This window comes from Mus caroli, unplaced genomic scaffold (assembly GCF_978045245.1).
Source record: "Mus caroli unplaced genomic scaffold, Mus_caroli_1 scaffold_20, whole genome shotgun sequence".
In the NCBI taxonomy this organism is placed as follows: domain Eukaryota; kingdom Metazoa; phylum Chordata; class Mammalia; order Rodentia; family Muridae; genus Mus; species Mus caroli.
Window position 1 is genome coordinate 46,704,033 of NW_028227275.1, and position 19,570 is coordinate 46,723,602.

A 19,570-nucleotide genomic window follows, 5' to 3' on the forward strand; every position below is an offset into this window, starting at 1 on the left:
TTTTTTCTTTCTTCATAGGAAACATTCTTGCCTCACATGTATACACATGTGCTCTCAAGCACCACTAACCCCCCCCCCCCCCATCTTTGGCTTCTTTTCTAAAATTGAACTAACCACACATATGCTACATTTTCATTCTCCTGTACTATCCAGACTTGACTGAGTAGCCACAGAAGTTTCCCTCTCCTAGCTGCTTGCCTGTTGGGCATTTATTCACACTGATCCTCCTCTATCAACATTTTCTATGAATCACTGTCTCACTTCACATCTCTGTTAGATGCCCTTATAACAGAGCATTCTGCCCTAACTCTTGTCTTTAAATAACATAAATAACATCCCTTTTTGCCTCCCTCCCTTTTGCTATTTTCCTCTACCTTTTTTTTTTTTTTTTTTTTTTTTTAGATAGAATTTCACTGTGTACCCCAAGTGGTCTTAAGTTTGTTGATCCTCCCACCTCTGCCTCTTAAGTGCTAGGCTGGTATCAGAGAGGGGCACCATCATACCCAGCTTTTGAAAGCTTATAGCCATTGTCTGCCTCTTCCCATTTGAATATGAGCTCTGTAAGAGCAGAAGCAGAAGAGATTCTTCCTTGTTTATTTTGATATAATGTTCAGAAATATTGATTAGAGTTGTGGAGTTGAAAAGTCCAGTTGGTATAAGGTACCATATTTGATGCTGCCCCTTTTAAATGAAAGATATTTTGATCATAATCTTGTCCTCCCCAACTCTTCCACCCAACTCCATGTTCTTTCTCAACAAAGTAAACAAACAAGCCCACATACATACAAATGCATATGGATTCCATATTGCATTGGCCAAACTACTCCTGAGCACAAGGCCCACCCTGCAGAATGGCTGTTATATTTAGTACTGCTCTACTGAATATTTTTCCTCCCTTGGTGGCTATCGTTTGTAAACAGCATCTTAGTGGTGGGCCACTTCATCCTTTCCATGCTGGAATTTTATCTGGCTTGAACCACTGCAGGTCATATGTATGCTATCACAGTCACTGTGAGTTCATATGTGTATCAGTTCTGTTGGGTCTCAAAGTGCTGCTCCCTTGGAATCATCTACTACCTCTGGCTCTTAGAATCTTCCTGCCTTGTCTTCGACATAGATTTTGAGCCTTGAGGGAAGGGGTGTAATACAGACATCCCAAGCACTCCAAAGTTTTTCACACTCTGCAGATTGTTCAGCTGTGGGTCTCTATGTTAATTACCACTTGCTACAAGATGTATCTTCTCTAATAAGGGTTTAGCAATGCACTGATCTATGGGTATATAGTAGATTTCCCCCTAAGGCCCATGACCTATCTCATTTTAGATTCTTGGTCTTGTTAACAGTGTCAGGTTTGAGATCTGTTTCATGGTGTAGACCTTCACTTTAATCAGACAGTAGTTGGTTACTTTATTTGTGTCTCTATTGTATCAGGGGGTGTATTTTCCAGGCAGATTGCTGTTACAGTGCAAAGTATTGTAGCTGCATGAAGTTTATGATTACGTTTCTCCTCCAGCCACATGTATACTGCCTTCCAGCATTAGGAACAATAGTCAGGAGGTGAAGCTTCTAGTTGTGTAGCAGCTTAAATTTTTCATATTTTCAATTTTTGATAACAAGTACATGGTATCTTCAGCAACAGGGCCTAATCATCAGGTTGTGGAAGGCTAACTAATAGCATGGACAATAACTTGTAATGTTGAGCAGGGGTGAGGTTGACTATGGTACCTGTACCGGCTGCTTTTGTGTGCCAACTTGACATAAGTTGGAGTTATCACAAAGAAAAGAGCTTCAGGTGAGGAAGCAAGCTGAGCAAGCCAGGGGAAGCAAGCCAGTAAATAACATCCCTCCGTGGCCCCTGCATCAGTTACTGCTTCCTGACCTGCTTGAGTTCCAGTCTTGGCTTCCTTTGGTGATGGATAGCAGTGTGGAAATGTAGGCTGAATAAACCCTTTCCTCCCCAACTTGCTTCTTGGTCATGATGTTTGTGTAGGAATAGAAACCCTGACTAAGGCAGTGCCTTTAGTCAAAAAGTTGCACGGCCACTGCTAGTACTGCAGGTTTGTTTGGTAGCATATGATGTCTAGTTGCAGCATTGTCCCTGCTGTGTACGGTTAACTCCATTTAAATTCCTTTTATATATTTTTATATATTTAGGAAGCTTCTACAATAACGGATTCTGTATGATATTTTTTATAAGAAAGCTCAGGCTGCGTTCTTATAGAACACCAAGACTACTAGCCCAGGGATGGCACCAGCCACAATAGCGCGTGTGTGCGCGCTCCCCCCCCCCCCTCCCCACCACTAATTGAGAAAATGACTTATAGCTGGATCTTATGGAGGCATTTCCTCACCTGCACATAAAAAGGCCTTCAAAGTTAGATATCTCTACCAATATTCCCTTTTCTACTGTGTCCTCCTGTCACCCTCCCCATTTAATCCTCCTATTCTAGTTTCCCCATTATTCCTTTACATTCTATTTCCCCTTCCTTGGACGACCCTTAGTCACTTACTAGATACCTAACTCTAGATATTCTGCATAGAGCACACACATTTAACATTTAAAAGCTGATGTTCATATATAAAAGAACCTGTATTACTTGTCTTTGGGGATTGAGTTATTCTCACTCAGGATAATGTTAATGTGTGTGCTCTATTCAGAACATCTAAAGTTAGGTATCCAGTAAGTGACTAACGGTCGTCCAAGGAAGGGGAAATAGAATGTATTCTCACTCAGGATGATTATTTCTAATTCTATTTATTTATCTGCAATTTTCATAGTTTATTTTTAACAGCTGAGTAAATAGTTCACTGTGTAATGTACCACATTTTCATTATCCATTCATTCACTGATGGACACCTAGGGTGTTTTCATTTTCTGGTTGTTAGGAATAGAACAGAAGTGGATATCGATGAGCAAGTATCTCTGTAGTAAGATGTAGAATCCCTTTGGTATAAGCCCAAAAGTGGTGTTAGAGGTCAGCTTTTTGAGGTACCCACACACTAATTTCTATAGTGTCTGCACCAGTTAGCACTCTCCACCAACAATGAATATTCAGTTTTAGAAGTAACTTCCAAAGCTGGGCAGTAGTGGCACCAGCACTCAGGAGGCAGAGGCAGGCAGATCTTGAGTTCAAGGCTAGCCTAGTCTACAGAGATACTTCTAGAATAGAGATAGAGAGATAGATAGATAGATAGATATAGAGAAACCCTGTCCTGAAAACAAAAACAAACAAACAAAAATAAGCCAACAAATAACTTCAAGTGCCTTAAATACTGCATAGTTTACAGTTGATACTCATAGTGCAAGTTTATTCAGAGAGTAAATAAATATAATATGATATGCTGATGTTTTCCTTCTCTATCTTCCTTTTTTTGTTACTTCAGTGTTAGGTACTTGCTTGCCACCTTAGTGTCTCCTTGTGTTCTTGCTCTCCCTGCCCTTTAGTCAGTGGAAAGCATGCCTGATTGACTCTGTTTTTGTCTTCTATCTGCTAAATAAACTCAAGGTTGTTCCTTCTATACCTAACTTTACTACAGACTAACCCAAATGTTCCAGTTGCATCAAACAGTGCTGGCTCTATAAGCCAAGTTGTTGAGTAAATATTTGGCTTATTAATAAGGGAAACAAGGCAAATTAGACTTTGAGTTCCTTGAGAGTTGAAGATATAAATATCAATTACTATAAAATTCTGTGTACCTGTGTATGCTGTGCAAATAGTAGTTGACTGACTAACAAGTTTTGTTGGCCAAGAACTGTGAAGGTGAAAGATTAGTCTATTTCAGGCAGTGGCTAAATAACAGGGCCATGGGATTAATCAAATAACAGCTCAAATGCCTCTGAGTTCCACATGAACTGAGAGGAGATGGAAGGGCTCTTTTAGAGAAGAGGTACAGTCCTTTCTTTAGGCACTGTTGACAGTCACCAAGTAAGTAGCCATTAGAGGTAGTAGAGTGGATAAGTTGAGGATTCTTGGTGCAGGTCAGCCCCAGGAGTGTAAGTGTGTTTGAATATTTAAATAAGCAGTGTCCACCTTGGTCTAAGGGTCATGGCGGTTAGACCCCTGTAGAATTACAGTCTGTTTGGCCCATGATGCTTCTGAGCCTTGTGCTTGATTCTCTTCCTTCAGTCTTGACTAATGACACTAAGCACCACAGATTTCCACTACCACAGCAAATGGACAGCTGCCATGCTTTCCCCAGAAACCTCAACTCAAACTTAGCTTTTCTGCTAATAAATATACAAGAGGTTATTTTGTTTTGTTTTGTTTTCCCAGTCATTCATGTAGTTGCACTATAGATGGTTACATGGTAGGTACTCTATGTATTATATTGATAGAAAATTTACTAAGAACCTTGAAGAAAAGTATGTTTTTTTTTAATCATTTAAATTCTTAAAGTTCTAAATTCTTAAAATTCTTAAAGTCTCATTTAATGAAACTTGGGAAGAATCTTTTTATTTTTTAAAGAAACTGTCAGGAAGAATGTATAATAGGAGAGGTGAGGAGCTTTAGGAAGCTAGCTTCGTGCTGCAGCAGGCTGTGTACCAGGCCATCACAGAAGGGTACCACATAGTGTGAAAAGTGGGGCTAAGCCAGACATGCCCCACCCGCTGCTTCTGCATTTGGGGCTGGCCGGTTTCATAGATGATGTGGTAGCCCAAGTCCTGCCAGTGTCTGCGGAGGCAAGGGGCAAACATAGATAGAGCTCATTTGAGCCACTGAAAAGTATATCTTCAGATATACTTTGTGGAGGCAGCCGCCCTGATCCTAGGTGCTCATGAGGCTGAGGCAGGAGGATGGCAACTTCCCGGCAGCCTGGGCAATTTAGTGAGACCCTGTCTCAAAAAAGTTGAGTGTAGCTCAGAGTAGAGTGCTTATACTGCCTTTACATGAGTGAGGCCCTGGTCCCATGCCTAACACTGCACACAAAGTATATCTTGGCCAGGCATTGGACAGCAGTAATGAGGGTGACTGTCAGTGTTAACACCTCACTGGCACTGAGTTTGTGCAAGGTATCCTAGGTGCTCTCAAAGGAGCATCCTTGGAACTGGACTGGCATCAGGCTTGGCAACAGCTTGCTCAAGGGCACACCAGTCAGTGTAGCACTAGGTCCTCAAGGCTATTCTGGCAGACTCTTTGAGTGGCCAGAGAGGACATGAGGTAGCTAGAGGACAAATGGACAGTAGCCAGGCAAACATCAGTCACCAGGGGTGTAGGATACACACATTTAGCCCAGCCTGGGCTCTGGTGGGACCCATCCTGCCAGGTGACCACAGGAATAAGGAATACTGGTCACCAGGAAACTGTTTCTGTTGGGGAGAGGGACAAGGGTCCACTCTCCAGGACCATCTCTGGGCTGTTTTGCATCATCTTGACTGGAGACAAACAGGAAGAAATCAGAGAGGACAAGAAAGACATTCAAGGGAACCATCTCCTCACATGCTGACACAAATAAGGCTGTTTAAGGACCAGGGTATGACAACAAGATGCCAGGATACACACTGCAGCTAGTGGATGGACCACTCTGAGGGTGTTCCCTCCCATATTCCCAGACATCTCTGGGCAGCTGCCTACCACAATTGGGTCCAGTCTACAATGTTCCACCTTGGAGAAGGCCCTTAACTCTTTCCCTATTGGGCTGGAGCCCTTAGGCATCAGGGAAGGGAATATGGTCCTGATTGTTGCTGGGAACCCCTCAGCAGGCTCTGATAGACAGATGTCTTGCCACATTGGGATCAGGGGGCTATGGTTTAGCAGCTATTCCCAACTTGAAAAATCAACCTTCTGCCTTCCCTGGGGAGCCTCACTCAGCAGTGTGGGGCACCCATCCACCAGTGAATAGTGCTAGTATCAGTATGGGGGATGTTGGAGGGTGACAGGGTGTGGCAGTGCCACTCAAGCAACAGTTTCAGTGGTAAGCTGAAAGCTCCACTTGGTGGAAGAGGTTGTACACTTGCCCACACGCTGGCCAAAGCTGGAAAACTGGGAGTAGAGGAGTGCAAAGAAAGAAGACTTGGGGCAGTAAGTGGGGGCTTGGGGCCCAGGCTGCCTTTGCCTTGAGTTTTTATCAATTTGGAATCTTTGTGGATCATTGTCCCTTTATTAAGAAAGAATTTGGGTTTGTGGAGAAAATGTCTAATTGCAGGGCAGTAGTTGTACGCACTTTCAACCCCAGAACTCAGGATTAAATTCTGTCTTGAAAAACCAAGAGGGAAAAAAGTATAACAGTACCTGAGCTTGGACTTAACCTTCCTTCCCCTCCTGTAAGACCTAGTCTTTGTGATCCCTTGATTGCTACATCAGTTAGCCTTCTCTCAACGTGGCTTCCCTGAAGTGACCCTTCCTCTGCAGCCCCCCAGGAAAGTACCCTTACATTTCCTCACAGCCTGCAAGCCACCAGTCCAATGGTATTTCTTGAGTGCTTTCCATGGCAGCTTCTTTATGATTTAGATTTCTGGCTTCTGTAAAAACCATGCTTCTTTCAGACCTCTGTCTGGTATTTGAATTCCCCCTCCCCCATCTTCTACCTTGAGGGAGTTTCCCTTAAAGGTCTGACACAAGACTTAGAGTGTAACTAGTTTCTACTATTAGTGAAGCCCCTGAAGGCCTTTTCTGTTCCCAGCATCATCTCTAGTGAAAATCTGCCTTACTCAATTTTCAGTTACTTATACTAAAAGCTCTCATCACCCCAGATGAGTCCACAATCCAAGCATCCTATCCAGTGTATTCTTACCTGGCTTTAGAAGCCAGGTCCTGTCAATTAAAAACCCTACTCCCAGCATTCCTACCAGATCTCATACGTTCCCTTTACTGAGGCCACACATAGGTGTGGCTCCAGGTCCTCTTTATTTGACTCAGAGAATGCTATCTGTCTATTCACTTCCCAGCTTCCCCACCCTTTCCTTATCAGCTGTGGCATCCCCTCAGTGCTGGACTGCTTTTTGTAAACATGACCAGCTTAGACTTTTGCAATAAAAAACTAAAGTATCAATTTCAGTTACTTTTCTGTTACTTTGATAAAACACCATGACTAAAAGTAAGTTGTGGAAGATGTTTATTTTGGCTTATGATTTTAAAGACCTAAGAGTCTGTCATGGCAGGGAAGCAGCAAGGCACTGGTGTAGTGGCTGGAGCAGGTAGCTAACAGCACATGTCTTCAAATGCATGCAAAAAGCAGAGAGAAAGCTGCAGTGGCAGGAGGATGTTAGTGTCAAAGCCCTTCATACTTCTTTCAGCAAGGACGTACCATCTACAACTCCTAAACAGCACCGCTGCTGGGTGACAGAAAATCCAAGTCCCTGGCGACCCGAGGTGGCCTTTCTCATTCAAACCACCACACTAGCTCAGCTTTGATTCTCATCTGTGCCCGCTTTAGTTAAAGCTCCTGTTTTTCATACACAGCAAAAGCTTTCTTTTATATATATATATATATATATATATATATATATATATATATATATATATATAAAATGTGTGTATATATATACACACATACATACATACACACATATGTTATATATAGTATATATTATATGTTATTATATTATTATATATTATATGTTATATATAGTATATATTATATGACATTAGCTATCCTACTTAGTTCTCTGTAAACTATACACTCATCCTTTCTTTTTGAAGTTAGAATTACATTCAGAGAGGCTCAGTAACTACTGATGATACATAGCAACTATTAAACAACCAATGGGTATTTGGTTATAGACCTAGCACCATGTCTTGAAAGGTAATGTTATTGAGTTATACCAGATTCGATTTTTTTATTTTTATTTGTTTCTTTGTTTATGCACATCTCAAGTGGCACGGAGAAAAAGGATTTTCTCTCTTCTTATATTGGATAGTTTAGTAATATTTCCAAGGAAGGTAGTTTAGTGGATAGAGTGTGTTTCTAGTATGCATGGAACCTATGTTTGATATTCATCACTGCTTGAACCAGACATGGTTAAGTGCATACCTCTAATCACAGCAATGGGAAGTAGAGGCAGGTTAGATATCCAGGACCACTCTTCACTATATAGTGAGATTGAGGCTAACCATGCATACATAAGACCCTGATCTAAAAGAAAACAAGCAAAGGCTAATGCTTGCTGTTGTTCCTTTATGTACCCTAGAGCATACTCCTTTCACGTCAGTGCCGATGGCCAGATGCAGCCTGTCCCCTTTCCCCCTGATGCCCTCATTGGACCAGGGATCCCCCGACACGCTCGACAGATCAACACCCTCAACCATGGGGAGGTGGTGTGTGCAGTGACCATCAGCAACCCCACAAGGCACGTGTACACAGGTGGCAAGGGCTGTGTTAAGGTCTGGGACATCAGTCACCCTGGCAACAAGAGCCCGGTCTCTCAGCTGGACTGTCTGGTAAGTGAGCAAGGATGATAAAGACCCTGATGGTGAAAATCAGCAGTTCTAAGAGAATAAGTGGGTGTTTTTCTCTCAGAGTAATCCAGTTGTTTATGTGTGTTATATGCACCTGTACAATCTGCATTTACCCTGTCCCCAAGGTCAAAGGTAAGTCACTTGGTTCAAGAATACTAAGAGTTCCATACATTGGTATGGAACATAACGCTCATACCTGAGAACTTTGAAGTCTAGTTATTTGTGTGGCTACCAAGCCCTTAACTGTTGTCACCACTTGTCCTTTGTTTGCACGGGAAATTGAAGCTTACTTTTCTTCCCTTATATCAGAAGCATGTTTTGGTGCATCACGTAATCTAACATAAGTATACCTAAGATTTCCACAAGCTCATGAACAGGGGAGACAGTTTCTTTTCCTGTCTCGCTGCCTGTTTGTTGGTGCTTCATTGAACTCATAATGCCTGTTAGCCAGACAGAACAATGCTAGGCCGAAAGCCAACTGCCAAGTGACTTTTAACTGATTAATACTGAGACCCTCTATCCTCAGCAAAGTATGACAGGGCTTCGGAGCTTAGAGAACTGCAGTAGTGCACACAGACCACATGGGTCTGCGTGTGCGGATTACGTCCACCCTTGTTTAATTTGGTGTTGGGGTGAGACTAGATCTTTGCATTTGGGTGCTAATTAAGATTAAATATCTTGGTACTGAATTTTGTAGATCAAGTTTAAATACTTCCTTAATTTCATGTAATTTTGTAGCATTAATCTACTTTATCATTGTCATAAGTATAAATGGCTCATTAAACCAGAAGGGAACACAATACTTTTATGGATTTCTGCTCTCATGGTAATGCTGTTTCCTTTTCCTCATGAGTAATCTCATGATGGCTTTTGTCTCCACAGAACAGGGATAACTACATCCGTTCCTGCAGATTGCTCCCTGATGGTCGCACCTTAATTGTTGGAGGGGAAGCCAGCACACTGTCCATCTGGGACCTGGCAGCTCCAACTCCACGCATCAAGGCAGAGCTGACATCCTCAGCCCCTGCCTGCTATGCTCTGGCCATCAGCCCCGACTCCAAGGTCTGCTTCTCATGCTGCAGCGACGGTAACATCGCAGTGTGGGATCTGCACAACCAGACTCTGGTGAGGTAGGTCAGCTGGATTTACTTCTGTATTGAAAGGGAGAGCTAATTTACCACATGATGCTGGACGCTCTGTGTGGATGTCTTACTGTGTGTCATATGTTTGTGTGTCTGTCTGGGTCTGTGTGGATGTCTTACTGTGTGTCATATTTTTGTGTGTCTGTCTGGGTCTGTCTGGATGGAATGTAACTACTTTCTAAAAATGTTATGAATTAGATACCCGTTAGCGATAACAACAGATTTTATATGTGAAATCTAAATCTAAAAATGTTATGAATTAGATACCCATTAGCGATAACAACAGATTTTATATGTGAAATCTTTCTTTCACACTATCTTTGATTTCTGTTTCATTTTACACATGCACACACATACACAGAGTATTCCTGAGCTTTAGAATTGAAGGTCATTGTCAGGACCTTGTGGGCTCACTAGAGGTAATTTGTTATCAGTGCCTGCTAACACCCATCATCACCCCTAGCTCATCAGTGAGAAGCCATAGTAGTACATGGTCATAGGATTATAGGTTAAGTGACACATGGGGCACAACTTCAGCAGTGGTTGTAGGACTCTTGCCAAGGACCCAGTCCTGGTGGTTTGTTGCTTGCGCTCACTTGGCCTAAATTGTCTGTGTTCTCATATTTAAGGACAAGTGAACAGCAGGGTTATAGAAATGAGAACGAACAGTAAGATTCAGAAAGGGGTATGAGAAGATTGGGAAATAGAACTGTGAGGCAAGGGGTGTGAATGGAAGAGAAGAGTCGTTTGCACTCTTATTTTGAAGGGCTGCAATTTCAAAAGCAAAATATTTGTTCTTGTGGCTTTAGGGTAAGAATCAGATAGATACTCGAGGTCATCCTCGACTACGAGATGAGGACCCACTTTGAACTCTTCATGCCTCATGTACATTTCGCCAGAAGTGTCCCTGGGCAGTAGATCACGCAGAGTGTACTTAGGTATTTCTTGGAGAATGGCCTTCCCCCATGCACAGGCAACACAGATACCAAATGAGATCTGTAGATAAACTTGGCACTGAACTTGATCAGAAAAGAGTTCTCAATAGAATTCAAATAAAAACTAACTTTTCAAGGGCTTTCCCTTCATTTTACGTTTTCAGGCAATTCCAGGGGCACACAGATGGAGCCAGCTGTATTGACATTTCTAATGATGGCACCAAGCTCTGGACAGGTGGTTTGGACAACACTGTGAGGTCCTGGGACCTGCGTGAAGGGCGGCAGCTGCAGCAACATGACTTCACCTCTCAGGTGTGGCCTGTGTGTGGGTAATGTGACCTATTAAAAGAAAATATGCTGGCTTTGAATGTGGATCTCTTAGAGATCATTGCTTAGACTTGGTTCTTTCTGTACATTTTGAGTTTTGTTGATTTCCTCTATATTTAAAGAGTATACCTCCTGGTTAATAAGACCTTGTCCTCTGTAGCTACCATCATTTGTTTTCATTCCAGATCTTTTCATTGGGCTATTGCCCAACTGGAGAGTGGCTTGCAGTGGGGATGGAGAATAGCAATGTGGAAGTATTGCATGTCACCAAACCAGACAAATACCAGTTGCATCTTCATGAGAGCTGTGTGCTGTCACTCAAGTTTGCCCACTGTGGTAAGCAAACCCCTTTTCCAGTTTCTGTCAACCGGAATGATTGCTTGGTTCTTCTTTTGACTCATTCCAAACTGAGTCTCTTATTTTGGCAATGTGTCTCTCTTGACAACTATGTAGTTTACTTAACCATGCATGCTTTCCTAGCAAGCTATGTAAATTCTTAGTCTTAATCCACTTTATTCCTTACCACAACAATCAGTGACTCATAAAATTCAGAAGGTCGGTGGGCTTTACTTTTGAAGTGAAAAGATATAAATGGAATGAGATTCTATATTAATTCAGCAGTCTATGAATCACATGACAAAGTAACACAAAGCCTTCTTCCTGTAGGCAAATGGTTTGTAAGCACTGGAAAGGACAACCTTCTGAATGCTTGGAGGACACCTTATGGGGCCAGCATATTCCAGGTAATGCCTTGCTTGCTGAGCAGCCCATGTCCTGTGCTGCCTGCAGAGCTTTCGTGCATCCTATGAGTAGTGCCCCTGCTTAAGTGCTTTGAAATCATGTTGGGGCACCTGACACCATCTCTGCCAGGCAGAACAAGACCTGCCTGGGAGGGGGATTTGTTGCACAAGGGAGGGCCATCTCCTGAGATTTCTGATCCTAATATCACAACCAGGCCTGAATTACCCATGACTCAATCCTCTTTTATATTTCAATTAGGGGTTTTAGGTCTTCTGTGGCATTTTCGTGTTTATGTATACATTTTCTGTTTTAAATCTTGAACATTTTGTGTAAATACCTTCATGAGTAGTATCGGCTCTTTTCTTTTCAAATTCTTTGATTCACTTTCTGTTATCACTTCTTTTTTCCAAGTCCAGTCAAACTGCATTCATTTTATAAACATCTTAGTAGCACAATAGAATTTTGTGTAGTTTTGGAAATTATTTGGAAAAAAAAAACCAAAAAAAACCCATCAGATTTAAACATAGCACAAACACAGACACACACACAAACTTTCAGGTCCATTAATGAAATGACAAGTCATAATAGAGTGGATTGTCCGAATCCAAAATAAAACACCATACAAGGTTTGTGGCATGGCATGACAAAGTAGCTGATGTTACTGTCATGACACTTATACCTCCCTTCTCCCCTTTTTTTATATGACACAAGGTTTCATTATGTAGCCCTGGATGGCCTGTAACTCACAGAGATCCACTTGCCACTGCCTTTGAATGCTGATATTAAAGGCATGCATTACCATGCCTGGCTGAAGCTTAAATACTTGACCTTTTAGGTATACAAACTGAAAGAAAAAGATTAGACTTTATTTTTTTATTAAATACAAGTATTATATCGATGTATATGCTGTCTTGGGTATTTTAATAAATAGCAATTGCAATAAAAAAGTTTGGCATGCAGTATATTAGGTGCTTGTCTTACACGTATGACTGCTGATGCTCCAGTATTCTTGAGGGTCCTATTTTAAGCCTTGTGTGTGTGGTCTTCCCTCATCCCTTCATCACCCTGCACCTCTCTTCAGTGGAGTGTGTTTCTGTTTCCAACTATTGAACTCCTCTTTTCTGTTCTCATGTTCTGTGCTAGTAGTAGTGGACATTTTGACTCGTGTCTGCCTTTAGTTGTTAGACCTGTGCTGTGCTTGCTGCTCTGTGGTACCGCCGAGAGCCAGGCTACCTGGCAGTGGCACCTGAAGTCTTCTTGTATCTTGAATGTCCTACTTGCTCTGTACTCTCTAGTGAAGAAGGGGGGGTGTTGTTTGTTTGTTTGGTTTTTACTTTATTGTCTGTTTGCATGTCTGTCGACCAGGTTGCATACCTGGTACTTGAGGAAAGCAGACCTCCCTAGAACTGGAGTTTAAAAACAAAGAAACAAAACAGTTATAGACTGCCATGTGGGAATCTTGGGATTGAACCCGTGTTCTCTAGAAGAGCATTCAGTGCTCTTATCCAGTGAGCTCTCTCTCCAGCCCCAGGAATAGAGTTTAAAGAACCGGGATTTGCCTCATTGCAGAGCCCACTGACCATTGAGTTACCTCTCTTTGATGCCTCAGGACAGGAATCCTTAGCCTAAGCTAAGGATGATGTCCTACTTCCATGTGCAGGAATGTTGGTGCTGCCTTCTATCTGCAGGCTTACTAGGTGCTCTGTGGAGCACTTTGGTTGTGCATCTGCTCAGCCACACCTACCAGTCCTGCTTCTCAGTTCCTCTATGTAACATTCTTGATATGTTTCTTCTCTAGTCCAAAGAATCCTCATCGGTGCTTAGCTGTGACATCTCTGTGGATGACAAGTACATTGTCACTGGCTCTGGGGACAAGAAAGCTACGGTTTATGAAGTTATTTATTAAGGACAAATCTTCGTGCAAACTGGACTCCTCCTCATAGCACTTTGCGCTGTTGTACTTTTCTGTTCACCCCTCTCCCATTCTAAAACCAAGGATTTCCAATACTCATTGCAGTTGTGGAGTTTAATCCCTTTCCATGGCCCCACTTCCTCCTTGCTATTGAATTGTGAATACTCATTAAGGACCTGTGATACCAAATCTTCAGCTATCGACTTGGAAGAACATGGAATACCTAACAGTGAATGGAATCTTTAATTATGTATTATATCTGTAATATATTTATTTTGTTTAAAGAAGGCTTTCTAACAATGACTGACTAAATAAAGCTGTCCGCTCCTGCATTGATAATGAAGGTGCATTGTATTTGATGCTCCACCCCTCCCTTTTGGTGAGGGAGGGGAAAGGAAGGTTTAAAATAACTGATTTAAATGTCACTAAATGTAGACTATTGACTGTATAGAGATGTGAAATGTATAATTACACACGGAAGCAATATGTTGCTGTGTTGTTATGAGGTTGTTTTGTTTTATTTTCTACTTATATTAAAAACATTTGGAAATTTGGCTGTTTGAACAAGTAGAATATAACAGGCCAAGTACTATTCCTTTGAGTCTATTTGGGCAACTTTAACCAATATGTCTATAACTTTAGATTACATTCAACAAAAATAATTAGATGCTTTTCTTTTTTTATTTTTTACTTGTTGACAAGTATCTTTGTAATATTTTTTAATTCCTTTTTTTATTGTATTATAGACAGATCAAAAATTAAATTGGGCCTCAAAGAGAGAACTTAATTTCTTCTAAATATTTTTGCCAAATTTCCTGGCAGAGGAAGCTGTGTGTCTCTGGGCAGTTGTGATGCTGTGAGACATGGCAGGCTGTTTTATGTCATGCTCTTTAGGAGCTGTAGGTACAGGAGGACTGCTTGCCTACCGCTGTGCAAAGCAAGTCTTTCCCACACAAAGGCCAGCAGAGGAGGGTTTGCAGAGCCCACCCTCTGAAAGCCACAAAGAAGAGCCTCTCCCGGGATGATGGCTTGCTTTATTTACCTCTGGTTCTTTCCATGTCTTAGTTGGATGTCCCTGAAATGGACACAGGCTGTGCCATTGTGCCAGAAACATTGTGTTATCTTTTATGTTGTTGTTGTTGTTGCTGTTAAACTATAACATGTGACTCCTTTTTTATTATTATTTTTTGTTTGAATGCTTTAAAAAGATCTTTTAAGTCTGTGGATCTGCTGATGTACAGTGCCTTTGCTGCTATGGATCAAAATCAAGAACTGTGTAGATAAACTTTATTGTATAAGTAGAAAAATCACTTAATTTCATACTAGAAATGGATGGATGCTGCAAGCTGAAATGGACTGTCATTGACGTTCTTTGTGTGGTAGCAAAACAAATGGTGTCTTAAGTGCTTAGTGTTTGATGTCATTAACAGTTTCATAAAACTCTACAGTGTAGAAAGATTTTGATACTAAACTGTGCATTGTACATAGTTCTAACGCATTGTGTTGGCCACCAGTACTTCTATGATGGTAGATTGTTTGTGCATTCAGACTTTTAAGCATTAAACATAAATAACTTCTAGAATGATTATTTTCTAATTATTTTTACTAATTTCTTTGTCTATGCCACTCCCTATATTAAAATCATTAGTGATATTCAAGTCAGATTGTTAAGTACTATGGGTTTTGAACTGTTTCTTTTTTTTTTTTTAATTTTTCTTTTGAGATAATCCAGAAAGCATGAAAGAAGTTATCGAAGGCAGATGGTTGCCAAGTATTTACTGAGCCTCTCATTTTGTTGACAGTCTTTCATCTAGAAGCTGTCCAAAACTCTCAAACTTGAACCATTTAGATTTTTACTGTCATTCTGGTAAACTAGCCACTTAAAGCTACTTAAACTTAACTCTTGGAACTAATTAATATTAGAAACCTTTTTTTTTTTTTTTTTTTTTTTTGCCAGTAATACAGACTAAATGTCAAGTGCTCAATAGCCCCACAGGAGCTAACAGCTATTGTACTGGACCTCACAGATTTTGGTAATGTTTCCCACACTGTTGTGAATGCTCTGGAGCTAACACAGCATTCAGAATTTGACAGATTGGACCATTGCCAGGTGTGGGGGTTTGAGGACTTTTCAAAACACACAAGTTTCTGGAAGCATCCTGGGCTAGATTTTTTTTTTTTTTTTTTAAGACTAGGGCAAAGAAGAACTTGAATCCCAATTTGTGGGACAGGATTTGGGATCGCCATGGTAATCAGCAGTGATCAGCCATAGGAAACCCAACTGAGTGAATTCCAGCGTTATTCACTCATGTAGACCAAATCAGCAAGTCCAGTGAGATGCCATAAGCTGGCTGCATTGCAGGATGGTATGCAAATCCACTGAAGCTCCTGAGAAATGAGAGATCATTTCTTAAGATAGTGACTATCCACAGAGACCAACGCGAAGTGGGGTGACACTCTTTGTTGGGCGTGGAAGGAATAATGGAGATATAGAGGGCCTTGAACTTCTGTTAGTTACTCGTCAGCGTGGTTCTGACAACATAGAAAGTCAGAAGGAAAAAAACAAGTTTGCACATCAGAAAACACAGCTTATACGTCTGGTAGGGTTACCCAGAAAGGCACAGAGAATTGGCTTTATAAACTGACTCTGTGGCAGTTGATGTCACTAGATAATGCTGAGAGCTTATCCATTCCCCAGTACTGGGCTTATAGGAGTATATTTTTCTTATCTCTGTGACAGAATACCTGCTGGAAACAGTTTAAGGGAGGATAGTTGGGGTGGGGGTGGGGGGCGGGCAGGGGGATTGTTCGGTTGCTTTTTTGCTCACTGTTACAGAGATGTTTCAGTCCAGCAAAAAGGCATGGTAACAGTATTGGCTCGATTTGTGTCTGCAGGCAGAGGCTTTAATCACATGGGGCTGACTGGGAAGCACAGTTCATAGACTGGAACCAGGGGCAGTAAAACCTCCAAAGACCCGCCCCTAGTGACCTCTAGTGACTACTGCTAGGCCTCTTAAAAGCTCCACTGCCTCCCCCAAATACTACTACTAGCTGGGGAGTAAGTTCTAGAAACAAGAGGCATACCTGTATAAGTTGGAGGCCTGTCAGTGTACACAGAAGTTTTGCCATAATTGTTGAACTATAAAGGTCATTTTAAGGGTCTGGGACTGTGCCTCTGGTGTGGCAAATGCTGATGATCTGATACCATTGAAAAGAAGGAAAATAAGTAATTACTGAAAGTCAGTTGCTGCTTTCACCATAAATTATGCTCTTTGTATAGTTCTTGCAGAGTCCGAAGAACAAAGAAGAGGCATATCTCCAAAGCAAGAGAAAATTTAGTTAAGATGGGAGAACAGAGTTGAGTAAACTATAGAAAAAAGGAAAAGCCAGGTCAAAGGAGCCATCGGACCTTCCTAGACAGGTGGTTGTGGTGCAAAGTGACAGACCTCCAGATTTCAAAGCTGCATACCTCTCTTTGAGTTGATACTTAGCAAAATGGTTTCATTGGGATCTACCTGGAATGTTGTATGTGCCTGCAACGCTTAGAAGTGCTGGGAATTAAACTCTAGGTTCAAACTACATCACACAATCACAAGATTCCTGGCATCTGAGAACAAAAGATGGCATTCTGGACAGATATGCCAACCTGACGAGCAGCCTGAACATGAGCCAGGAGCATTGGTTGCTTTTGGGTGCCTCAGTGGACTTGCATGGCCTGGTGCTGTGCTGAAAATTGACTAGGACATTTGTGGATTTATTTCTGGTAACAGTAAGAAACTTAGCCCCGAGATTCATTGTCCAACCTTGAGTAGGCAATTACAGAAATCAGTTTAAAAAAAGGTGCTAATTCAGCTATATTCCAGAGAGATCTAAGCGTTTCAGTGGTGACCTGGATCTTGCCAGTTCTCGGGTTCTGGGGGCATTTGTCATAGAGCAGTAGCAACAGCTGTCTCTCTTCTTTTGAGCTAATTACATTTATTCACTTTGGGGGTGCTGACAGATAATACATTGGCCATGGAAATGGTTTATTTTCAACCGCTTGAATACAGCACAGAGGGTTTTAGGAGAGTGTTCAAACACTATTGAGCCAAGGGCAGAGAGAACTCTGTCTTGTTAAGCTGCAGTGTCTGTTTGTTTTTAATCGGGTGTTTGACAAAAGTGTAATGGATGGTAGAATTTTGTACCTCCATGTTAGAAGTTTGCAGGATAGCTGGGCTTACCCTTCTAAGCTACAGACTTCTCAACTGGGACTTTCATAGTTGCCTGCAGATAATTCCCATAGGACTGACCTTAGTCTAGAGTACTATGAGCACAGGGGCCCTGTTTGATCTCACAGTAGGCCCAGCAAGGAGAGAGGGGCGGTCATAGTTCTGTTTATATAGAAAGGGAAATGTCACAAGGGAAATGCTATTTATCAAAACTGGTGGGAATTTGGGGGGGTGGGGGGGGGTTAGCAGACTCGAAACTGGTCCAGAATCACCCTGTGTGCAGCAGAACTGGACCAGAAATGGGAAGGGGCATTCACAGTGCTTCCACCTAATTGCACAATGTTCCATTTCATCCAAGTCATACAACTTGAAAACTCCTTTGTTCAATCGCAGATTGTCTTTATAGTTCCCGTGCTGTGACCCCTCCATAGGCTAAATGTTCTGGTACCTCCTAGGAAACTCTTGGTTGTGAGTTGAACTAGGGTTAATTATTTTTCCTCTTGGGAGGCCTTGAAGTTCTAGAAGGACTCAGTAGGAATTTGTCATGAGAGACCTGTGATACACAGACTTGCCTCATCATATAGGCTGCTAGAAAATGGACCAGAAGAGATGCCCCCCAGAAGCAAGGAACAATGTGAGATGCCCAAACTAGTGTCCTGCAAGTGTCAGCATTGTCCCAGACGTTGTAACTTCCCATTACTTGAAGAACTGCAAATACTTCAATCCTGGTAGAGTCCCTGGTAGAGTTTAGCTTAATAAGGAGAAGCCAGGGACAGCTGTGACTAAAGTACAGCTCCTCCCCCCCCAAAGCAAAGCTTTGGAGATTCATTGAAATCAGCTGTTCAAGCTTATTGTTAAATACCCATCACATGTTAGTAGTTCTTCATGCTTTCTCTAAGCAGTCATGTTAATGAAATCTGATTTCCATTTTTATGGCAGGGTCAGGGAAATTAGTTATGGTTCCCACAGTGATAGTCAATTCCTCTCTCTATGACAATTTTTGGGCACCATGGTTTGTAGAACAAGAGCATTCCTCTGAGTGCAGGAAGTCTGGGGTACTTGCTGGAGCAGGACCTTGGTTCGCTGCCTGTAGTGTAAGCAATGTTCTTTGATACCATTTGCATAATTCCACAGTGAGTGTTAGTGGGGGCTTGGGTGATCAGGAATGAATGGACTTTGCTGCAGCCCCCAGAGCGTGGGCTCCCATGTCAGGTCACCTTAACTTGAACATGGAGTTTGAAGAGACCGAAGTGCCCTGCTGAGCTCAGCAGATAGTGATTTTTGTGCAGCCCCAGCTTTAAGTGGGAGCTCATAACCCTACTCCACATGGGCTACTTGGGACTTCATACCATTTCTACTTCACTACACATCGTGTTTTTGTGTTTGTTTGAATGCAACATCCCCACCACACCCCTAGGATCTTCAAAAACATGAGGTCCGCAGGATCTTGTTATTTGTTGCGTAAAACTTGGAAGTTCATGACCCCGATCACAGACCTGCAGGGGAAAATGAGATAAGGTGAATGTGTTGCTTCTGCTTCTGGGGTTTTCTTTAATGTTTTGAAGTCTTGTGTTAGATGTGAGTGTGGTGTTGTACCTTTCACCTCAGGCTTCTACATATGCCTTTGCCAAGAGTGAAAATCTCCATGATATTAACATTTCCATATAATTAGCATTTACTTCTAGAAGAACCAAAATGTAAACTTTGACCGAAAACAAGAAATCCAACTGTACTGAACTGTCTATTGCCTTTAATTTCCTTTAAAAGACATTAGAAATGTCCCCTTGGCAGAAAATCAAACAAGGAGCTCTCTGATTTTGTGCTGTGTTCCTGTGCTGTTACTGTTTTCAGTACTGAGAAGCACTAAGTTACCACGACACCCATCACCTGAGGATGCCTTGCTTCCTGC

General features: G+C 41.8%; 1 protein-coding gene across 7 annotated transcripts in view; it reads left to right on the plus strand.

The window, feature by feature from the left end:
* LOC110285992 (TLE family member 4, transcriptional corepressor) overlaps nt 1–13,785 on the plus strand; it is a 141,905-nt gene extending 128,120 nt beyond the window's left edge. For all 7 annotated transcript variants that reach the window (XM_021152454.3, XM_021152455.3, XM_085834009.1 and 4 more), the window contains 6 exons: nt 8,129–8,378; nt 9,279–9,526; nt 10,638–10,785; nt 10,986–11,136; nt 11,467–11,543; nt 13,340–13,785. In XM_021152454.3, coding sequence (XP_021008113.1) covers nt 8,129–8,378; nt 9,279–9,526; nt 10,638–10,785; nt 10,986–11,136; nt 11,467–11,543; nt 13,340–13,447 — 982 coding nt within the window. In that variant the 3' untranslated portion in view covers nt 13,448–13,785. The remainder of the gene's footprint in view (nt 1–8,128; nt 8,379–9,278; nt 9,527–10,637; nt 10,786–10,985; nt 11,137–11,466; nt 11,544–13,339) is intronic.
* Nucleotides 13,786–19,570: the final 5,785 nt, after the last annotated feature.